The sequence below is a fragment of the Indicator indicator genome, chromosome 23, assembly GCF_027791375.1.
Source record: "Indicator indicator isolate 239-I01 chromosome 23, UM_Iind_1.1, whole genome shotgun sequence".
NCBI classification, from domain to species: Eukaryota; Metazoa; Chordata; class Aves; order Piciformes; family Indicatoridae; genus Indicator; species Indicator indicator.
In genome coordinates this window covers 8576897-8598667 of record NC_072032.1, presented here as the reverse complement: position 1 = coordinate 8598667, position 21771 = coordinate 8576897, and the positions used below count along the sequence as shown (strand labels likewise).

At 46.3% G+C, this 21771-nt stretch overlaps 1 protein-coding gene across 3 annotated transcripts in view; it reads right to left on the bottom strand.

The window, feature by feature from the left end:
- Positions 1–21771, bottom strand: part of CTBP1 (C-terminal binding protein 1) — a 156973-nt gene that overhangs the window by 39177 nt on the left and 96025 nt on the right. For 2 of the 3 annotated variants that reach the window (XM_054391644.1, XM_054391645.1), the window contains exon 1: positions 19760–19825. The exons of the other annotated variant lie outside the window; for it this stretch is intronic. In XM_054391644.1, coding sequence (XP_054247619.1) covers positions 19760–19799 — 40 coding nt within the window. In that variant the 5' untranslated portion in view covers positions 19800–19825. Of the gene's footprint in view, positions 1–19759; positions 19826–21771 lie in introns of those variants that run through there. 3 annotated transcript variants of the gene reach the window in all.

Below are 21771 nucleotides of genomic sequence, written 5' to 3'. Positions count from 1 at the left end.
CACTTGTATCCCTTTGCTAACTGCAAGGACTGAAATACACCCAGCCCCTCTTCAAGACACTCACTGCTCCTTCCTTATACAAAACATCTCACCAGAACCACTGCTGTGTAACCACCACCCTGGCACACAGACTTTCCATGGTACTTTGGTTTATGGACACATCACTGTTCTGGTGAGAAAGCAGCCTGAGTATCCACACAATTGCTGCAGTATGCAACACAAAGGCCTCACCACAGTGTTTAGAGATGACTGCCTTACTTGGGTTTTTTTTGTGGTACTGTAGGAAAAAAAGAAAAAAGCCACTGCTTTCTATTAGAAAATCCCACATTTCCTTGCTTGACTTGGAGCCTGCGAGTCACAGTTCCTCGTTACTGTTCCACACTTCCACAGCAAGTGCAACTGCCACTCTCAGACAGCAGCCTGGTAACTGTGAGGAGATGTATTCTGTTGTGTTTTTAAACAGTGGTCCCTAACCAGTTCTTTTTAAACACCTAGCAATTTTGCTGCTATTTGTCTAACATCTGTCAGTATGCACACAAACTCCTAAACGCTTGTCAGGGTACAAAGAACAAAGGTCCCACAAGGCACATCTTGAAAGTCTATGATCAGAAATGAAGGTCTGTTAAGGGGAAATAAAATCATCTGGCAACATTTTCTGTTGCTACACATGTACTTCAAACATCCACATGGAAACTGGAGTGCACATCTGTCAAAAAACCACTCCATGTGCATATCTGGAGCATGCTATAGCAATATGCCTGGTCTTAACTAATACTTCTCAAAACACAACTGAAAACAGTATGAATCCCACCTATTTAATATCAAATGAACCAGCAGTAACAGCACCATGTTACTGTAAAACGCTTTCATTGTCTATCACCAAAGCAAACCAAGTGGCAACACTCAAGTTACAGCTCCATGGAGCACTGAACCCAGAAGGTATCAGCAGTAAACCACACAAACACCACCACTGCAGAAGTGCTGCTTTCAAGTGACAGATAGATGAAAGCTCCAGAGAAAGGTAAAACATCTTCAAGGACTGAGTTTCATGCCTGACATGAAGCATTTCAGTGCCCCTCCACTGTAAACACTGTTCCAAGTGTTTTGAGCTTAAGGGGAGGATGTAACTGAGTGATGTCAGAGCTGCCCCATCTAAGCACACTCCCATCATCTGTTCTAAGGCTACCAGCTTTTATTACTGACCCCACCAGTCTGACAGTTCCATGAGGTGAAAGGCACAGGCTACCCAATAACTTAGAGCTCTGAGTGACTGCAGTGAAGCTCAGGACAGGGCCCACCCCAAGTCAGAACTTGAGGGCTTAGGACAGTCCAGTAACCACGTCTGCCCACAGCTATGGGCTGGGATCTCCCAGTTCCCACCAAGGCACCATCTGCTGAAATACAGAACTGAATGCACCAATCAAGTCTGCATCAAATACCTTCCCACCACGCACCACATGCTGGGTATTAGTCAGGGCATACATCCACTTTCATCTTCCCCCCAGGACTGTGACCAGTGGTGGAACAGTCTGGTAATGGTAACCAGGGGAAATCCACCTTAACACACACCCAAACTCCAGTTTAAAATACAACTGAGCTTGTATTCCAGCCCATAAACTTTATAGGCTGGTGGGTGTGACTCAAAAAAAAAAAAAAAAAAGGCAGCCAGAAAACTCCTGCTGACAGGAACTGGAGAAACAATCTGCTGCAACACTTATAATGGGAGCAGATGATTAACTGCCCCAGCCATTCCAGTAACAATATCCACTGTGCCAAGACCTTCCACAACACTTTCCATGGAAGAAGTGCTCCTGGAGGTTCTGAGGACAATACCTGGGATACAGAACACAAGTTTAGAAGCAGTGGGCCAAGCAGGGTTGCACTGCCACAGGAAAGGCCTCTTTTACCCACATGTTCAATAGAAATCAGCACGCAAGCATTGCCTTTTCTGTCTAAAATCTTATCACAAGTGGCATCTTGGCTGTGACTTTGATAAAAGCTGAAGAGCCACATAACATTAATTTAAAACCTAATACCCTTAAGAATGATTCCTTATTTGCCTGAAAATATTACGTGAACTATAAAGAGATGGGCAAAAAAAAGTCACCTTTTTCTCTCCTCTAAAAATGCTTCTCCTACAGCAAGTTGGTTTATTCCAGCAGGTTTAGGGCTGGTGTTTGGTTTGTTGTTTCAAACCACTGCCTGAGTTCTAAGCATGCTTTGCAAATAAACACCTCTGCTTTGCAAATAAATAACCGCTTCTTAGCACTGTCAATACAACCCCTCTCAAAGTATTAGCTGCACATTGTATTTTAAAGACACTGCCACAGATTTATTACAGAATATAACTCCTGGTGACAGCCTGTCCCAATGACTACCCTCTGTGCTCTTCTCATGCTTTAAATGTTGTACACTGTCTCAAAGAAACCCAGTAAGCCCAGCAGAGCCAACATCAAAGGGTTCCTTCATTCTGATCCCAAACAGCACCAGCAATTTCTCTAGCAGCACACCTGTACTTTGCCCAAGAACGTTAAACTGTTACTCAGGGCCACTCCTTATTCTCCTTATCAAAAAGTCTGCAGATAAGCAAGTGTGGGGCCTCAGATAATCAAATTTAGTTTCACAAGGTTTCCTTTTGAGGTCAGCACAACACACTCGAATGACACTAAAAATAACAGCACAGAAGTATTTTACACACTGAACACTGACCTCTCCATATTCTTTGTAAACTTGTTATTGCTTTTATTTTGGGAAAGCATCTAATGTGATTCACCACTCTCTTAGCTGTGCTAGACCTATCAGCAATCCTTAGAGTGGAAAAATAACTCACTATGACTCTTATTTAGTGATGGGAAGAGGGAGAAGAGCCAAGAACTTGCTCTAAGACACATGATTCAAACAATTTTTAAAGACCAAACAAAGATATATGCAGCCTAAACTTTCAACACCAGTGTAATCAAAAAGGAACAATTCAACACAGTATTAAAGTCTCTGGTAAAGGAGGATTATAAACCCCCTCTTGAGTTACACCCCATTATGATCTTCTGTAAACCAAAGCAACTCTGACAAACAGTGAACCACTGAACCTTAAAAGCTTTCTTTTCCCCTCTCCCTTTTTTCATTCCTCACACAGCCACAGACCTCTGCTATTCTGTCAAGATTAAGAGAATGGTTGTTGATGATTACAAACTAGAGAAGAGTTGCGTTGGACAAACGAGAATGTCTGGAGCATACAGAAATCAAAGCCCTGCACCTCTCACCCAGGTTCCTCTGCAGGCAAACCAAGCTTGAATAAATAGGATTTTCTGAAAAGATGTTCATTTTGAAGGTAAGGAAACAGGATGCATAAAAATGACAAGCTGACTGAGAGTGGGCCAGTAACGACAGTCAAAGTGCCAAATAAAACAAGCATTTGAAGGCAAAAGCTAGTTTTATGTTATCATGTTACATTTAATCATAATATAAAGCAGTGTGTGATGTCAGAGAGCTGTTCTACTCAACTCTGCTTCAAGGAGACTTCTGAGTTTCAATTACAAAGGCTTTGGTACCAATATTACAGTCAGAGCTGTACTGAAAAACACAGTTAAGATCAGGAGCTATTTCCATGGCTTGATGAGAGAAGCAAAATATTTCTTCCCACACATACCACATACTAAAGGGGTTTAGAGAAGGCTTTTGAACACTTTAAGTTGTTTCCACTGAACTGGTGAAAAGTCCAAGTGTTTAAAAATGACCCATATTTGCATTTTTTTCACTAGGCTTCATTATGTTTCTTACAGCCTCCGTAGTTTAACCATTTCTAGCTTGAAAAGGGTCTATTCATGTGCATAAAAACGCTTTGTCTGCAGATAAAGGCTTCAAATGATAAATGTTTGAGGGCATAAGTTATGTTCTATCTCTGCAAACTGTATAAAACATTGATTGCTGCTAAAAGCATCAGTTACAAGAAAGAATTACAAAAGGGATTGACTCCACTGTGAGGAGCTACACCACCTCAGGGCAAAGGGCTGCCCCTATTTCCCATACAGGTGACATTTCCAGCAGGCTCTCCCCAGCTGTGCACTCTCAGCTGGACCCAACACTGCATCTGAAAGGCTGCAAGCAGGGACATTGCCACTCAGCCCAGGACACAAGAATGCCACCTCCCCCTCACAGCCACAGTCTCCAACTCCTGACACAATGGACCCCAGAAACTTGCTTTCCAAACAAAATACAGATTGACAACAGACTGAGAGTAACTGGAAGGGAAACCAGAGCAAGGTAATAGATACAGTCAATCTGCAAAAAAAAAAAAAAAAAAAAAAAAAAATCAGAAACCTCCTTTTTCAACCCCCCTGTATTTTGAGAATCTAAAAGCAGGAGGGCTGTCAGCAGCAGGACAAACAGTAGTGAGCTGAAAGGCATGCAGGAGCATGACATTTCTAAACACAGTCATGGGAAACTCACAAATTACTTGGAATTTTTGAATCCAAAGATCATCAAACTATCACCAACTTCATACAAGCAAACTCAAACCATCTCTCCAAACTCATCCCGTGGTGCAGCAAACCGACAAGGCACAGACTGGAAAGCAAGCCTAGCTGCTGGCTGTGGTGGCTGAAGAGATGGGAGGAAAGGTCAGCCTGGGTCTGCCCAGTGACAGGCAACAGCTGGGTGGCTCCCAGAAACCCACAAAGCTCTGTGACCATCTTCCACAATGTTAGGGCACAGCACAAAGATTATTTCTGCTCTCCAGATCAAGAAACATCATTACTGCCCCTAGTTTCTGGATGCAACACAAACCAAATTAGTGCAGGCAAACCACTGCAACAGAAGCAGAAGTTTTTACTTCTGGCCCCTAACTTCAGCTCCTACCACTCTTTTTGCTTACTAGGTACAGCACAACTGTTATTTCAGGGGAAACTGCAACTCTAATGGTACGTTATTCAGAACAAGCTTTTCAACTCTTTCTGTCCCTCCTAGGTCAGGACTATCATCCCAGTAACAAAAGGAAAAAAAAATGAGTACTGAGAATAGGAGATGAAATCTGGAAAATAACTTTGCACTGAAAATCCTGTATCCCCGAGCAGCCCAGCTCATTTGTTAGGTCTGCACTGCAAACCAAACTAAAATAAGGTACAGTGAATAAACCGTGCTGTTCAAAGAGCTGAATGCTTCAGGAAGCAACTCCACCTCTCTGTTCTCATGAGTTTTGAAAAATTGTTAGTTAGCACTATTTTCTATGAAGCATACAGCACCACAATGCATTGTGAGATGTGACCCTCAGGGGCTTTTTTGAGCTGCTACTCAGCATTAAGAGCACTGAGAGCATCCAGCCTCCCATCAGTATTTTCACCAGAAATTTGCTCTCCAAAGTTTCAAGTGCTAGGGACTTCAAAATACCCTTGCACCAAGCTGCAACACACCAACATTCTTCACAAAATATCAAGAGACTTGTAACTGCATCATAACCTTGCAGACAGCTAACTTTGCTGTTTTCTAACTTCATACCACACCTACCACAACCTCACAGCAGCCAAGTGACTTGCAAAATGACTGGAGTTACTAAGAACTGCACAGCTAACAGCAGTTGTAGTAATTTTCTCCCTTTAAGGACATAATAGAATGGGACCTCTGGAGATAAGCTGGTCCAACCCATCTGCTAAAGCAGGTTCACCTAGGGCAGGCTACACAGGAACACATCCTGGTAGGCTCCAGAGGAGACAACTCTCTGGCCAGCCTGTTCCACAGCTCCAGCACCCTCACAGCAAAGAATTTTTTCCTGATGTTGAGGAAGAACTTGGTGCATTTCAGTTTGTGCCCGTTACCCCTCGTACTATCACAATACATCACTGAAAAGAGCCTGGCCCCCTTTAGATACTGATAAACACTAACAAGATGCCCTCTGTCTGCTCTTCTCCAGGCTAAACACAACAGAAGAGATCAGTCAAAGGCAGAACAGTTCCAGTTTGGTATTTAGATTACCTCAATTACCAGTGGCTTTTTTCCCCCAGCATGGCTCTGGCTGCTGCCCTCCCAAGACCAGCAGTGCCATCAGGCACTTCAGGGAAGGGTGAGGAGAAAAAAGTAGTTTACAACAGCCACAGAAGTGTCTCTCATCTCCAGTTCCTCTGACAAGCACACATACATGATTAAAAAAAGTCAAATCCATTTATTTTTCCCCCTCTTCTCTGTTAACAGACCCATTTGTTTATGAAAGGAAGGAGGGTGGAGGGGGAGAGAGGAGCAATGGTTTTGTTCTGTGCCTGATGAGATCCTGTCACACAGGAAGCAGCATGGCCCAGCTCCTTTCCACAGCTGCAGCATGGTTAGCAAAACCCTGATCTGCAAACTGCTGAAAGCAAGCCACAGAGCCCTCATCTTCTGTACCAAGCTCCTCAACCCCCAAGAAAACCACTTGCAAGCAACTACAAGAAGGCTGTGAACAGTGTCAGCAGAAGGGCTCAGTACCAAGCAAGCTATTTTTTTCCACTGAAGTTAAAGACAATATTAGATGCCAAACTGTGGGGTTTCTAGCTACAGGGTTTGGTTTGCTTTCAAAGGGTTTTTTTCAACTGTCCTGAGGAAAGGAGCCACATGGCTGCTGAGCAATACCATGACATGCATAGAACAGGGCCAGCAGCATGAATAATGCATCTATTCCTCTTCTGCAGATCTGGAGCTCTTCCAGGGACATGTGTCAAATCCTGCACACACTGAGAGGTTTGAAATTGAACTGCATGGGCTTTAGCTCAGGGAACAGAGAAACAGCAGTGCAGCAACACCCCCAAACAGGCCAGATGAACTGTTTATTAAAGATGTAAACCAGAGTCATGAGCAGCACCAACTGAATTCATTTGTTTTCCCTATGAAACAGTTAGTGAACAATGTGGTTGAAGCCTGGAATGGGAAGGAGAAACACAAGTCAAATTTATCCAAATCTTAATTTTTATTCTGCATATCCAATCTGTATAAAGCTCTTCAGACAACAGTCTGCAGATACTAGGAACTAGAATAAGATTAAATCTCATTTTGCAGAACTTGAAAGCAACTATACTGAAAGCAGACAGTCTGCACCTGCTTATAACTAAACATGCAACTGAAGGCCCATCTATATATACTTAAATAGTTTGCATGCTGATAGAGCTTTGAATCTCTCTACTAATCTTAACTATTCTTCATGGTGTGTGCCAGTGTTACTTGTTTTCCTCCAAGCAGCAGTCATCATGAACACTACCACAGTCATCAAAGCCTACAAATTCACTTGTATTTGGGAAACTGCAAGCTCCACTGAAGTCAAAGCAGCAACGAAAGGATTCCCTCACTTCCATCACACCAAGTTTCCAGCTTTTGGCAAGTGAAACCCAGCAAATCTCTACAGGAAAACAGGGCACTCACCATATAAGAAAAAAAAGGGTAACAAATATATTTTAAAAAAAGAAATTGAGTGGTGTAAAGTTACAGTACTGAAAAGTGTTAAATATTCTCTGGGACTAAATTAAGATTTGCTCATTTGACCTTTGGCTAGTCTTTGTTTCACTGATTTTGTCAACTTACATGTATAAAAATTACCTCGTTATACAAAGTCCTGCTTTATTAATACATTGTACCTGATGCTGCAGAGTATTCTCCCCACTCCCCCATCTCTTGAAAAAAAAAAAAGGCACATTTTCCTCTCTAAGACAGAAGGAAGTGTAATTCACATTGCATCAGAAAGCACACAAGTATTAATGACGGGGGAAGAACACAAATGGTTTCCATTTTCACATTCAGAAACACCTACCTGCAAATTAATGCTAAAAGCAACTGGCCTATAAAGGAGCCATGTTTCCATGCCAACTGATCACAGAAGTACATGGAATTCAACCAAAAATGAATAACCTAGAAAACAAGAAAATAAAAAGAAAGCAGAAGTGCTGGGAATGAAGATCCTGCCCATACACAGCTATGTCACTCTAGCAAAGGATTGGGTTATGGCTGTGGATGGCAGAGGCTAGTGGCACTTCATGGTGACAGTGTTCTGAAAGCTGTCACTCTCTGGTCAACAAAGGAAGGACACTGCACACCCCTATTAAGTGAAGGAAATACTGGTACAACAGCAGCAGTTCTTAGGAGGTTTCACAGCTGGCAGACACAAAGGCACAAGTCACCATTCAGTGCACACCCTTCCCCAGGATTCTGGTGTTTGTTTCCATCCAAGAAGGTTTTTGCCTTGTTCCTGACTGGCAGGGAGCTGCTCTGGACTCCACAGCCAGCAGCAGAGCTGCTGCAGAGCAAGGCAGGCAGACAGGCTGCTGAGTGGCAGCTGCAGCACCAGTGTGGCCAGGCATCTGCAGCCCAGGGGCTCAGAGAGCCCTGTACACACAACTACCAGAGTGAGTTACAGTGCTGGGTGTCTGTGAGTGACTTCAGCTTCACAGCTGAGACAAAGATGCTGCCACTTTCTGTACTATGGCAGAAAAACGTTACAAGTTCATAGATAAAAATCACAGCTTGTATGGTCCACATGTGCCTCTGTATGTGGAAAAAAAACAAACCTATATTGAGCAAGGAACCTTAAATACGGAACAGAAAAGAATGTTACAGATGTGCATGGGGACAGTTCCCAGATACTGCCATTGACATGCAATGGAACCAGCAGTTCAACTATTTGCTCTCTAAAACCTAAAGAAATAAATAACTTCCAGCTGAAAGACCCATAAAACCTGTGCTCTAAATGAATACCAACTGAAGAGAGGACAATAAATTTCTGTCTCTTAACACATCTTTATTTTATCAAGTAAGCTCTTCTTCCTATTTTACTCCTTGAAAGCATATTAAAAGCCATTAGAGACGTAAAACAGATGGAAAATCATTGTCAGAGGACTGGAAGTTGGGAATCCCACCATTGATGCATTTCAGTGTCACTGGTTTGCTGCACTCTGAAGGAAGAGAGAAAATGTCAAGTGCTTGTACTCATCAAGCACATGAACTGATCAGCAACTCTGAAAGCTCAAAGCTATGAATTCTGACAGGAAAAAAAAAAAAAAGTGCTTTAACAAATTCCTAACAGTCTTTACTACCATAAAAATTACCCCTACTCAAAACAGCAGCAGCAACAGAGAGCTGCCAGGCAGGCAAAGAGCAGCAGCCCTCACGCCTCCCTGACAATTTATCCCTGCTATGTTTCAGAAGGATCAGGGGTGGCAAAGCTGAGCGAGATGAAAGGTCAGTTCAGCTTCAGACCTTCACCTCTTTTCATCTATTGTCAAAGAGACTCTACTGTTCTACCAACATCCTTCTACTTTTGGAAGCTTCTGAAGGTTGGTTTTGTACTGGCTGCCTCGTTTCACTACCACGTACGAGTTGATCCACCGAGTGCATTGATTTTTCACACAGCAGTGCCTTGGGCAGGATGCTGGGTGGTAACAGAGCAGAAGAGCTACGTTATTTCAATATAGACAGAGGAAGAATCATGACATGAAAATCATTGTCAGCAGAGCCACAAATGACTTCAATGCTCAGCAACACTTCCCCCCTAGCCCAGCCAGTGCTGTTTATACAAATGGAAGCAAGGACGCTGCCCTGAGCCTGCCGTTCTTCCCAGCAAAGGTCTTGTGGGAATGTTCACTTTCACCTGGCTGCCTTCCAGAGGCCAGCAGGAAAAACACTCTTGTCAAATCTTAGGCAGCTGAAGAACACTCCACATTTCTGACATTCTCCAATTATTCCAAGTTACATGGAAATCAACGCAGGCCTTCAACTACAGCCACATCAAATGGACATATTAAGGAGATCAACTGCAGGTCCACAGCAAACAGCCACCATCACACTGCACAAACCACCAGTTTTGAGAAAGCTAGCAAAATTCCAGGACAGCAGCAGTGCTTGCAGTGCCCATAGAGCCTCACTGGATGGGGCAAGCAGGAGCTGAGGGCAGTGCCAATGGTAGCAGTGCAGCCCCATGCTATGACAAGGACCTGGCACCACCTGGCAAAGCTGCTGCTGGAGCCTGCACTCTGACACACAAGCAAGAAGAGGTAAGTGCATCTAACTGTGCACTCAACACCTGCATAGGCTCCATGATGAGAAATGCAGCATGGAATCATCACAGAGCCATGGAATCATCAGGTGGGAAAAGGCCTTTAAAACATCCTGTCCAACCATTACCCTAACACTGAACCACTGAGCCATCCCTAGGTGCCACATCTCTGCATCTTTTAAAGTTCTCTGAGCATGGGGTCTCCACCACTGTCCTGGGCAGCCCATTCCAGGCCTTGACAATGCTTCTGAGGAGGAAATTATTCCTCGTGCCCAACCTAAACCTCCCCTGGGGCAACTGAGGCTGTTTTCTCTTGCCTTATCGCTTATTCTTTGGGAGAAAAGAGTTCACCTTGATTCTGTGCACAGCTGAAAGCCACTGCCTCCCCAACCAGTTACCTGTGACGAGACACAAACAAGATCTACCAAGCATCTCTTCAGAGCATCATTAAGAAGAGAATCCCACTCTCATCTGGTACCAATTCCAACAGCTCCCAGGGTGCTTTCCCAGGTCCATCACTACCTGCACTGAACTGCACCACTGCATGGTGGGACTGGAGGCAGAAAAATGGAATTGAATTCTCCCAGGTCACTCTCAAGCATGAGAAGACCACCAAGATCATCTGGACCACTCCACTGCCACTCAGGACCATCTGCTAGCACTGCTGTCTCCACTCCCCTCTTTTGATTCTCCTGTCAATAACTAGGCTAGATTTTCCCTGAAAGTCAGCTACCCTGCACATCAACACTTGCCCAGGATTTGTAGCAATGAGAAACTCCCTCTGTAACAAAGAACTGGACTTGAAGAAGGTGAATCAGTTCAGTTGTGTAGGATGGAATTTCCTAACAGAGGTGCTTCAGTGCAGTCCCTTTCCTAGGGGCACAAAGCCTACACAATGAGGTTAGATTTACACTGGAACATGCTTGTGAACCAGAACACAAATACCCAGTTTTTTTTATTGCAAAGTACCACACTTGGATCTGGTTTTGCCAATTTCTAGAAGATCTTAAAGCAAATGTGAAACCAGTCCAAGAGTATAGACAGGCCTGCAGGAACGTAACTGACTGAAGTTGAAATTGCACTTAAATGTGAGCACTTTCCCAGGTATATTATGGCTTATCATGGACTGCTTCTTCCACTCTGCACTTCAGTGAGCAAAACAATCTCCAATATATCACACTAGGTTATTTACTATTTATACAAATAACCACTGCTTAATGTTTTTTGGAATTAGTCTTCTAAAATGGAAAATAATTTTTACTAATTCTCTTTGAAAATGTGAGAGAGAATTAGAATATTTTTGAGATCCTTTTTATCCTGCACAAAAAAAAAAAAAAAAGAAAAAAATCCCCTCCTGCCAATAAATCCTTAGGGTATTTCAAGAGCTGCTAGAATTGTGCAGTCCACACTCTGAAAAATTCATTATTTCAATAAGATCGTATCCCCAAAACAGTCAACACTCCAAAACTTTATTTTCAGTTTCTTTTTTTCCACCCCCCCTGCTTTGTGGGTATAAGAAAATACTTTTTATTAAGTACTTGTTAACCAAATTTTTCCATGTGCTTTTTTAAAACAAAGCCATAAAGCTCAGAGAACTAATTTACACAATTTAACAGGCTTAAAAATTACTCCAGAGAGAAGATGCTAACAAAATCATGTAAACAAATGCCAAACTGCAATACCCACAGCACATCAGGTTCCACATCACCAGCCCAATGCAATACACTGGTTTGCACTTTGTTTACTCACAGGACTAAGAAAGTGAGATTAATGATTTTGGAGAGACCTCATAACCCTGTTTCTCCCAACTCAGTGACAGAACTTGCTCCTCAACTGCAGGCACCAAGTCAAACCAATCTCTGAACAAAATTTTAACAAAAGGGTTGTGCTGTAATCACCTGGGCTTAGAATATAGGATGTAGCCAGAATCCTAGGGGATTTGTAAGCCCACTTCAATTCTCCTTGTTATTGACTTGAAGCTGAGGAACTCAGCATCCTGCAAGGATCAAAATCTGCCAGGAAAGGAAAAGTTGTGCCTGCAGCTTACTGTTCTCCAAATTCCTACTTAAAATCCCATTTTATTGCTTCCTCTGAGGAGATAGTTCTCACTGCAGAATATATAATGCTGGCTTTCAATTTTAGATGGCTCCAGGGTGGTCATGAGATAAACAACAAAACTATTTGTATGCCTCTGTATTTACAGGAAGAAGAAAAGTCATCGGGATTCAAGGATGCAAAACATGAAACCTTTGGAACAAAGGCATGGTAAGAGAAAGCCTTGAAGAGAGGACTGCCAGATACAAACAGCATGCACAACCAAACCCGAAAGGCAATGCATTGTGAAACCCTTTCAAAACCACACAATACTATGGGAATTAAGTAAACTTGAACCTCCCCTGCAATAGCCTCGTCATAGCTAATTTGTGATTTCCTGTACGCTCAGTGCTAACAGCACAATGGAGCCTCTATTGTGAGCCTCCTCCCACAAGCCTTCAAAAAAATGCAAGACATTCATTTTATCTACACTGGCGTGGCTAAAACATCCAGCTCCAGACTGATAAAAGGTTATTTTCTCAGATGTTGCTTTTGCTTGTAAAAATAATTAAAAGAAATTAAAAAATAAAGCTGCTGTCTGATTGTGCTGAGTTCAAAGTTCACAAAGGAGTAGCGCTTTGGTGCCTAAACTGCTGACCATGAACCTCCCCCACGCAGAGCAGATGTAGGAAGCTGCTTTAGGTTTAGAACAACAAGAAATGATTCTGCATTAAGAAGCATCTGCAAATTCAACACAATTCAGGCTTGGGCAGCCTCACAAGAGCTGAAAAAACAAAACAACTAAAATTTGACAGAACCAAGGAATAAAGCCACTGCAGCACTAAGATGTAGACTGAGGGGGACAGTCAGGAACTGCTTCAGAGGTACTGAAAATTGATACTGCTGTTTTTTTCATCTGAAAGGATCCTGAAGCTAATTGCAAACAAACCAAAATGAACAAAACTTTCCACACAAAGAGCTGGTAGCAGAAATAAAGGCCACTAACGCTGATAAAAGGCAGCCTAGGAAAGGAGCACAGCAAGCAGAGGTAGACTTGCAGCACGCAAGAGAGAATTTGATGAGGCTAGAAAATAAACCCCAAAATGCTGCAGTGGCTTTCATTAGTCAGCTTAATGACCTCTTTTAATCAAGAAAGAGCACATTAAGGTAGAGAAAGAGCTAGCCAGCTCCAGTCAGCATGGGAAGGCACACATCCAGCACTGGGTTACAGGAGATCACTGCTCAGTTACACTTACTACATGGATGGGAAAAGCAGCACCAGGAGAAGGGCTGTGATACGTGTTCACACTGCTCAGAGAAGCTCCAGACAGGCTCTAAAGTGGTTGGTAGACCACAAATGTGAAAATGCTCATTATCTGGTTGAAAATAAACAGTTAAACATATCTGGCACAACACATTCAAGAGGAAAAAAAAATATTCAAGTATCAAGTCTAAGAGTTTGGAGACTGGCTTGTGGTTATCTCTGCTGAGCAATTTTGTCCTGCATGACTCTGCAAAGACTGAAGCTACATGCTCTGCAAGAGACAAAGTGGCTGCAACCACCTGATCAAATTTGACTCATCTGGGCATTGATGAAGTGCTCCACACCACTGTTTCTGCTAAGCCATATATTTTCTTTACAGGATTGAGAGTCTCATGCTGCAAATATGCAAGAGGCAACAATAATTTAGGGCAGTTTGGCTTAAAATAGAGGGCTAATGCTGAAAAATCCATATTCAGGTGGAAATCCCAGAGAAGCCAACAGAAATTCTGCAATCATGAATTACTGATACCAGATCTGCACCATTGGCAAAGCCATTACTACCTGTCAGCCCCCAGCAGCACCTCTCTGACTGCAGGCATGACTAAGAGCTGCCTGGGGCATCCTGCTGCAGATCAGCCCTATCTGACTGGAGAGCACACGTCTTAGCACAGCTCCTTTCTGGCTCCTTCTCCCAACTTCTGACTCACCCAAGGGCTAAGATGACATTCTGCAGTGATAAAATATTTGTGTAGTAAAGGATGATGAAAATCCCCCACAGTGCTGCTTCTCTCCTGGCTCTGCTCACAGCCCCAACAAACCTATGCACTGCCCAGGCACAGGGTACAGGCTCCTGCTGCAGGAAGGACCTCAGCTGGGTGGGATGCAGCAGGGAGAGCCTGGAGAGTCAGGTGTGCTGATCCAGCTGTCATCAGGTGACAGCCATGGGAAACTCCTATTGATTATCTTTAGAGGGTAGACAAGAAGAACAACCCACTGCAGCAACAGCACTCAGCCTGGCTTTCAGAGGACCACTCTCCTCTGCTGTGCCTAGAACTCAGCTCTCCTAAATCACTGCTTGCTTTACCTGTGGTTGCACTCTGCTCTGACTGTCCAGCATGGGTGAGGGTCTCCAGCCCTTCTGTACAAGGTCATACATGTCTAAAGAACTGTGCACAACACTGGGCTGCCTGTCGTGGTTTCCCCAGCTACCAAGATGTCTTGCTTCTGAAGGTCACACTCAGTTGGCTGCAGAAGGTTTGCTTTAACAGGCAGCGAAACAGTTAAGTTCTTGTCATATTCTCCACAGTGGTGTGAAAACTAACTGCAAAGTTTCCAGCATGCCCTGCTGAGGCAGGCCTCCCACCACTCTTGGCACAGGGTGTGTCCACATATGACAGCAGAAGATGGAACCTATCAGAGAATGTCAGGGCTCCTCAGGAGGACCCTTAGTGCACACCCAACAGTGGGAAACCTGGACACACACGGGAATTGTAACTGAAGTCAAGGTAAGAGATGGTTTCCTGCTTTCTTCTTTGCTTGGGAGCTGGCACCAGAGCTCCCTTAACAAGGCTAGAAGGAGAGGTGGGTGATGTGTTGAGTCCTGGCACACAGAGAGAGTCAGAAAGCGTGAACAACTTCACTGCAGACTTATGTAACTTTGCTGCTGGTGACAACTCGCTGAGCGTGATTTGGGCACGGATAAGGGACATCCACAGCCTGTAAATAGAACTATTCAAATGTGCTTTAAAATACCTAACAGACAAAATGACACAATTGCATTAGCTTGTGTTTTGCTGCTGGAGCTACCAAGCCTTCACGTGGAACAGATCTAAAAGCTTTCTGTCAAAAATCTCAACCTTACAACTACCCTACAGAACTGTCCCCAGCCCTGAGCCAGCTTTTCCTGCCTTTTGTGGACAACCCCTCCTGGCTGATTCCCCTGGGGGTACACTGCAAGGAAGGTTCTCCAAAAAAGCAAGTATAATAAATGTGAAAACGCAGAGATGAGCAGCAGTCATCCAAACTAAACACCACCATGACACAGGCTATAGCATTAGCCACTTCCAGTTCAAAGGAAAAAAAACAACAAACTACATCAATTTTCAGTTACATTGATTAGAAACAAACTGGGTAATTAGTAAATAGAATAATAATACAATAAACAGCGTTTGAGATTAAATGACAGAAGTATTTAATGAAAGAGGCAAGTTAATTTATAATCTTCTTCCTCAAAGATTAAACCCTTGCCCTGCTACAGCAGACAAACATCTATGTTTTGCACATCCAAAACCAATTAACCTGTTCATCTGGTAGATTTTGCAGGAGAGATTTTTTTTCTGAGTGACTTTTTCTCTGGGATTTGTGAGCTACTTTTCAGTTACTCTGAAGCCCTGGGTGCTGCCAGCACCTGCCTGGGCCCTGGTGCTAGCAGCAGGACCTGAGGGTGCGGCTGCAGCAGTGCTCCAGATGCTCCTTGTCCCAGACACTGCCACAGATAGCACCAGGGCAGCCCAAACGATGCTGGCCAGCGACTGTCTTGCACTCCAGGAACTGGATAAGTCTCTAGTCATGTCCAAAAACAATTTGAAGTTTTTACTCCTTTCAAGCATCAAACCATAGTGGAACATCAAAGGATAGGCTTCACAGGCACCTCAAGAAGCCTGCTGCAGGACTCACAGCATCCTGTTCACATCCCAGCCCACCCCAGACACTTGCTCCTCACAAGACCGCCACACAAGGTGTTCACCAACATCAGGCAGCAATGCTGTGATCCTCCACATCCCCCAAGCCCTGCTGAGCACATTAATCACAAGGCAGAAGGACTGAGGATTACTGTGCCTTAGAAAAAAATCCTGCCAGAATCACAGCTCAGAGAGTCCAAAACGCCCACCACGACTGGAAGCACGGCTGCACTTCTCCAGTTCTCCCAGAGGAATACTGGTGAGGCAGCAGAGGGTTGCATCTCAGCAGGAAATGTTAGTTTTAGGTTTATCTGTAATGCATGTTTGCTATCTTTCCCTGTTCAATACATCACCATCTTTGCTCTCAGGACAATACACAAGGAAAAGACCTAGAAACACAGCAGGAACTTCTGACTTCCTACCCTGTAAATCCACTGCTGTGCTGCCTGCAGCAAGGGAGCACGTGTGGAGAGAAGCCAGAGCTAAAGGGCTCTGTACCACAACTCTTATCCTCACCCTAGATTTTAAGTCATGTATTAGAAGCATTACCCCATCTCCACTCTCCCACTAAATAAATAATTATGGGGCCAGAAGGTTAGGGAGCCTCAGACAAGGCTGCCGTGCTGCTGCACTGCCAACTGCTATGGGATTTGAAAGCTTGACACATGCTGGGGAGTATCACCTCATCAGTGGTCCCAGCTGGCCTGGGAGCTGAAAGCCTCAATATGATGCTTGAAAGCAGGTTTCTGGTAGGCCAACAGCCAACCTCTCCAGATCAGCCCCAAGGAGCACAGCTATGACAGATGCAGGGCAGGCAACACAGGACAGCACTAAGCAGTTGTACCCCAGAACACCTGCATGGCTCTGAGCACTGTATTTGAAGTGAGCAAAATAAAGATCACATCTTAAGAAACAACTAAAACTGTGTCTTTCCATACACCTGCCACTGTTTAAACTATTTTCTTCTAAAATAAATTGCTTTTTGCCTTTTTTTTTTTTATTCTTATGGTATACATGCATAAAGATGCTTTGGGATACGAGCAATTTTTCCCCCAGAAGGGCCTACCCAGCCTAGTCACCCCTCTGCAGAAGATGTCCCTACTTAAGAAGGGATTGCATTCCCACCTCAAAATGCTGGCTAGTGCAGCACTGCATCTGCAGAGTAACACTTCCCAGCATCCAGCCCCATCCTCACGCTCCTGGCTGAGCCCTGCGACTGCTCTATTTGTGCTGTCAACAGCACACTAACTCCAGAGGCAGAGATTAGCAAAGCCCAGCAGAGTGCATTTCTAACAAAGGGCAGATGCCGTTTATCTTTATGATACAGCAGGACAAGTGGAGAGCTAACCAAACTGACAAATGCAAGGGCCCTTGTCATTTGTTTTGTCACGCTACCAGGGGCTCCACGCTGTGACCAAGTATCACAGCACAGCCAACACCGACAATGCTGAGCTCGTCACACAGAGCATGCCCTCTGCTCCAGCTGCTCCTCAATTACACAGGGCAACACTGCACCCAAAAATGCAAAACGGGGACTCTGATAGTTTCACTTCAAAAGAGTGGTTTCACTGATTAAACTCTTCTGCAGCACCTCTCAGGGTTACAACTGCTTCATTTGCCAATTCACCGGTGAAACAACACATCCCTCACTGGAAGGATATTGGATCTACACCATAGTGGGGGTAAGGGGGGTCTGCAAAAGGACAGAGAACACACCACTGACTGCACCAACTTACACCCTTGATGCCATCACACACACACAGAGAAACTTCAAGTATTATTTTGCATTAAGAATGAGCAAAAGGAGGCAACAGTTCAGCTCTCAGAATCTCCCTCTGTTTAGAAGCTGCAACCACCTCACAAACAGTTTAGGCTGGAAAGCTGTGGGAGTTGCGGGGGGGGGGGGGGGCTGGTTGGTTATTTTGCTTAGTAACACACCAGTAAATTGCAAGTGGACACAATGTTTTGTCACTAGCACTCAGGGCGACTGTCATACTAACAAAGCAGAGAGGATTTTATTTGTCATACATTAAGGAATTCCAGCATTGAAATCCTGCTGCCTTTGGGGGTCAATAAAGAGCAGCATTACAAAATATACTAAAACTAAAGTTAGCAGTTTAGGCTGCTAATCTTACATGCCTGCCTCACCAAGGCACAGCTAAAAATAGATAGATCAGAACACAGAACAAAGAGATGCACTGGACAATTACCCCTCTGCTAGCACAGTTTTACTTCACAGAGAGCTTTTGAACCCTTGTTATTGATAGAAGACAGAATTTTTAAAGCAGTACTCAATAAAATTTCAATCTGCAACTGAGTTTACTTAAATAATTGTATTTTCCTTAGTATTTTCTTGTTCCCTTCCTAGTGGGATACAATAATGAGATTGAAAATCTTTTAGTAAGGGCATCGGGCTACCTGCCAAGGGGCTGGAATGCTACATAAGAATATTTACATCTTGCAGGAGAAGGAATCGGCACAATGCACTCAAAGCACATTGCTACATGGCAAATCTGACACTCAACTGGAATTCCCTGGGAAACAAGCACACATTCACTTGGCTTTATTCGGCCTCATTATTTTCAACGAGGCTAAAGGGATGATTATCTTTAGTTGCTCCATCAGGCCCTAACAGCAAACATTCTTTCTGACAAGGACAACAGCCACCAAAATATAAGGCAACGTTAAATTGTTACAACAGGTGAAATTTCGAGAACCACCATGATAATGATGTATTTTACCCTTAAATCTGTTCAACCCAGTCCTAGGACGCAAAGCCTGCCTTTCTAATTTAATTTTTCAGAGGAAAACAAAGCAACATAGCAGGTTAGCTCATATCTACATGGTAAACAGGCTCATTTTCTGCTTTGCAGCCTTCTTTTAGTATCACTTGCTGATAAAATCATAACGTTTGTAAACAGAATCGACACTTTGTCTCCTTATGTCCGAGCGAAGGAGGGGGGGGGGAGGAAATCACCTTCAGATTAACATAATATATGCCAAGCGATTCTGTAACAGCAGCCTATGCATATTATTCATGTTCCCTTAAAAAACAGAAACAATCCATAAATGCACTCGCTAACACATGCTTAAGAAAAAAAAAAAAAAAAAAAAAAAAAGAGAAAAAGAAGCAAGAACAATTCCCATTTCAGGAGCCTCACCTCTCAGCCACTACCCGCCTGCAGACAGCACAAGCACTGCTGCAGCCAGGCCCCAAGCACTTTTTTACAGCGAGAAAAGGCAGCTTTTAAACTTCCTGTTTACGGCAGCAGCAGCACAGCCCTGCTCTGCTCTTCCAAGGCTCCTCACCGGTCCTTCCCTGCAGCCGGGAGCCGGGCATCGCTAAGCCCAGCAGCAAGCGGGACCCGGAGCAGGACCCCCTAAATCACCATTCTGGAGACAGCTTCGGCGCCGTCTCACGGTTTTATTTATGGCTGAATCGCACCCGCAGCCCCTTCCCAGCCACCGCTGCACCTCCCCCCGCGCTCAGCCCTTATTTCTAGATTGTATTTTTTAACTCCCCGCCAAGCCCAGCCGCCGCCAGCAACCACCGGACAAAGTTGTGCTTGGGAAGCGGCCGCTGGGGGCCCCCGCTTCCCGCGGGGGGCTGTGCAGCGGGGCCGGCGGCGCCGCGGCCAGGCACACAAAGCGCGGTGGCGACGGGGACCGACCGTTACCCGCACGCACACACGCACACGCACACACACACACAACCTCCCCCCACGGTCCCCACCACCGCCAGCAGGCCGGCGCGGCCGCCAGGCGAGACGAGCTGCTTACCTAGTGGCAAGCCCTTGTTTAGCAAGTGGGAACTTCCCATTGAAGCGCTGCGTCCGCGCCCGCCGCGGGCAGGAGGCCGGCCGGAGGGGCACCGCCGCTCCGCGACGGCGAGGCTGGCCCGGCGCGCAGCAGCCGCGGCATATGGCGGCCGCTCCGTGGGCGCCCCCGAATCAGCCGCCGAGGCGCGCCCCCGCCACGCGCACGCGCGCCGCCCTCGGGAGGGCTGAGGGGGGAGCGCCCGCCGCGGGCGGGGCTTCCGCGCCCCGGCTCGATCTCCTGGTTCTGGGCAACCACCGCACACGGAAAGACAGCGGGGCGGGCGAAAGAGGGCCTATAGCCGCGGTCTGCTGGCTGCCGGTTTAGGTTGCGGTATGGTGCGGGAGCGGACCTAATGCAGCTCCTTATTCGCTTTCGTTTAAACTTCAACAAAGTTAACGCTCGATACATTCAACACCCTCCCCGCATCCCAAACCATCGGCGCTTCTGGGGACCCACTGTTCTTTGTGCTCCGGCCAAGACTTGTCCCCCTCAGATATTAACGAGGATGGGAACCCTCATCCGCGGTACCGGCTTTGCTCCCGGTGAGCGCCAGCGATGCTCAGTGCTCCCCGTATCACTATGCGCTCTCAGAGCCACCACGGTCCAAATCGTCCCCGTGTTCCCAGCAGGGAAGCGGCAGGTCCGGGTGGGCACTGCGGCAGCCGCGGCTGGCTTTAGAGGAAAAGCAGAAAACAGGCCAAATAGCGGCATTATTTCTCCTGGGGATGTCCATGCCCAGTAAGCCCAAAGCGCTGGGTGACTAGCGCCAGACGCCTTTCAGCCCTCGCCCTCAGTCTCTGAATGAGGGAAGCCGACTTTAATACGGAGCTATCTCCAGGCTGTCTCATCATTTCCCCCCTTATTGCTCCGGGGTTCCGATGCAGCCGACCTCGGCTGTGACGCCCCGCAGTTCCCAGCTCTGCTCCCGCACCGCATCCCAGCAGGAATGCGGGACCCGCATCGGCACCAGATCGGCCACGGTTTGTACCATGTGGAAGTGACTCGCACGCTCCTGCGTGAGGCCGTAAAAAATAACGAAACATGGCCCGGAGCAGGGTCAGTGCACGGCAGAGGCTGAGGGGCCCACGGGCGCTTCGGGGACAAGGCCAGGTCTGCATGCACCGAGAGCCAGCGATCGCTCCTGCATGCACCGTGCCGGAGCCCTGGACCAGGATCCTTTGGGGGTTGAGGGCGCCGGCTGTCCCCGGGTCCCTACACCCCTCCCGCTCCCCTGCCACCCCTTCGCGGGGGTTAACTCCTGCTTTCACTAACATAGGAAATAAATTCATCACTTCGCCCCTGCACTGTCCAGAGTGGAACCGCGACTGAGATTTGGTTCACCCACAGGTGCTCTGCCCAGTGCCCTGACTCCGATGCCCTCTTTTCCCATTCTGGATGCCCCCGGAGGCCACCGTTCGCCTCGCTGCTGAGGTAGCGCTGGCGGCGGCGGCAGACGCAAACCGAAGTGTGTGAGTCGCCCCGCGGCCGGCTGGGTCAGCTGACAGCGGCCCCGCCCCGCCCCGCCCCGCCAGGCTGAGGGGAGGGGGACCCCGCCGCGCCGCCATCGCCCCCCTGTCGCCTCTCGTCGGGCCTCTGCCTGCCGCCTGCAGCTCCGGCCCAGCCCCCAAAGAAACTTCTGCATCTCTCTGCAGCCCCCCCCCAACCCCCATCATCGGCCTGGTGCCCGCAGGGTGCTCACTCGTTCCGCCTCCTCCCCACGGACGAGCCCGAGGAGCCCAGGCCCCGTCTTTGGCTTTTCTCAGAAATAAAATGCTGGGTTCCTGTCAGAGGCTCCAGCCCTGACAAGATCGCGGTACTTGCGCGATTTTCTGAGCTCCGAGAGGGGGCCTGGTGTATCCCCCATGCAGAAGAAAAAGGCAAAGCTCTTAGAGGCCTGGAGACGCGGACAGGCGGTCCCCAGGCCGGGCCGAGGCGCTGGGTCTGGCCGCACCAGGGAGCTCGGGGAGCCCTCG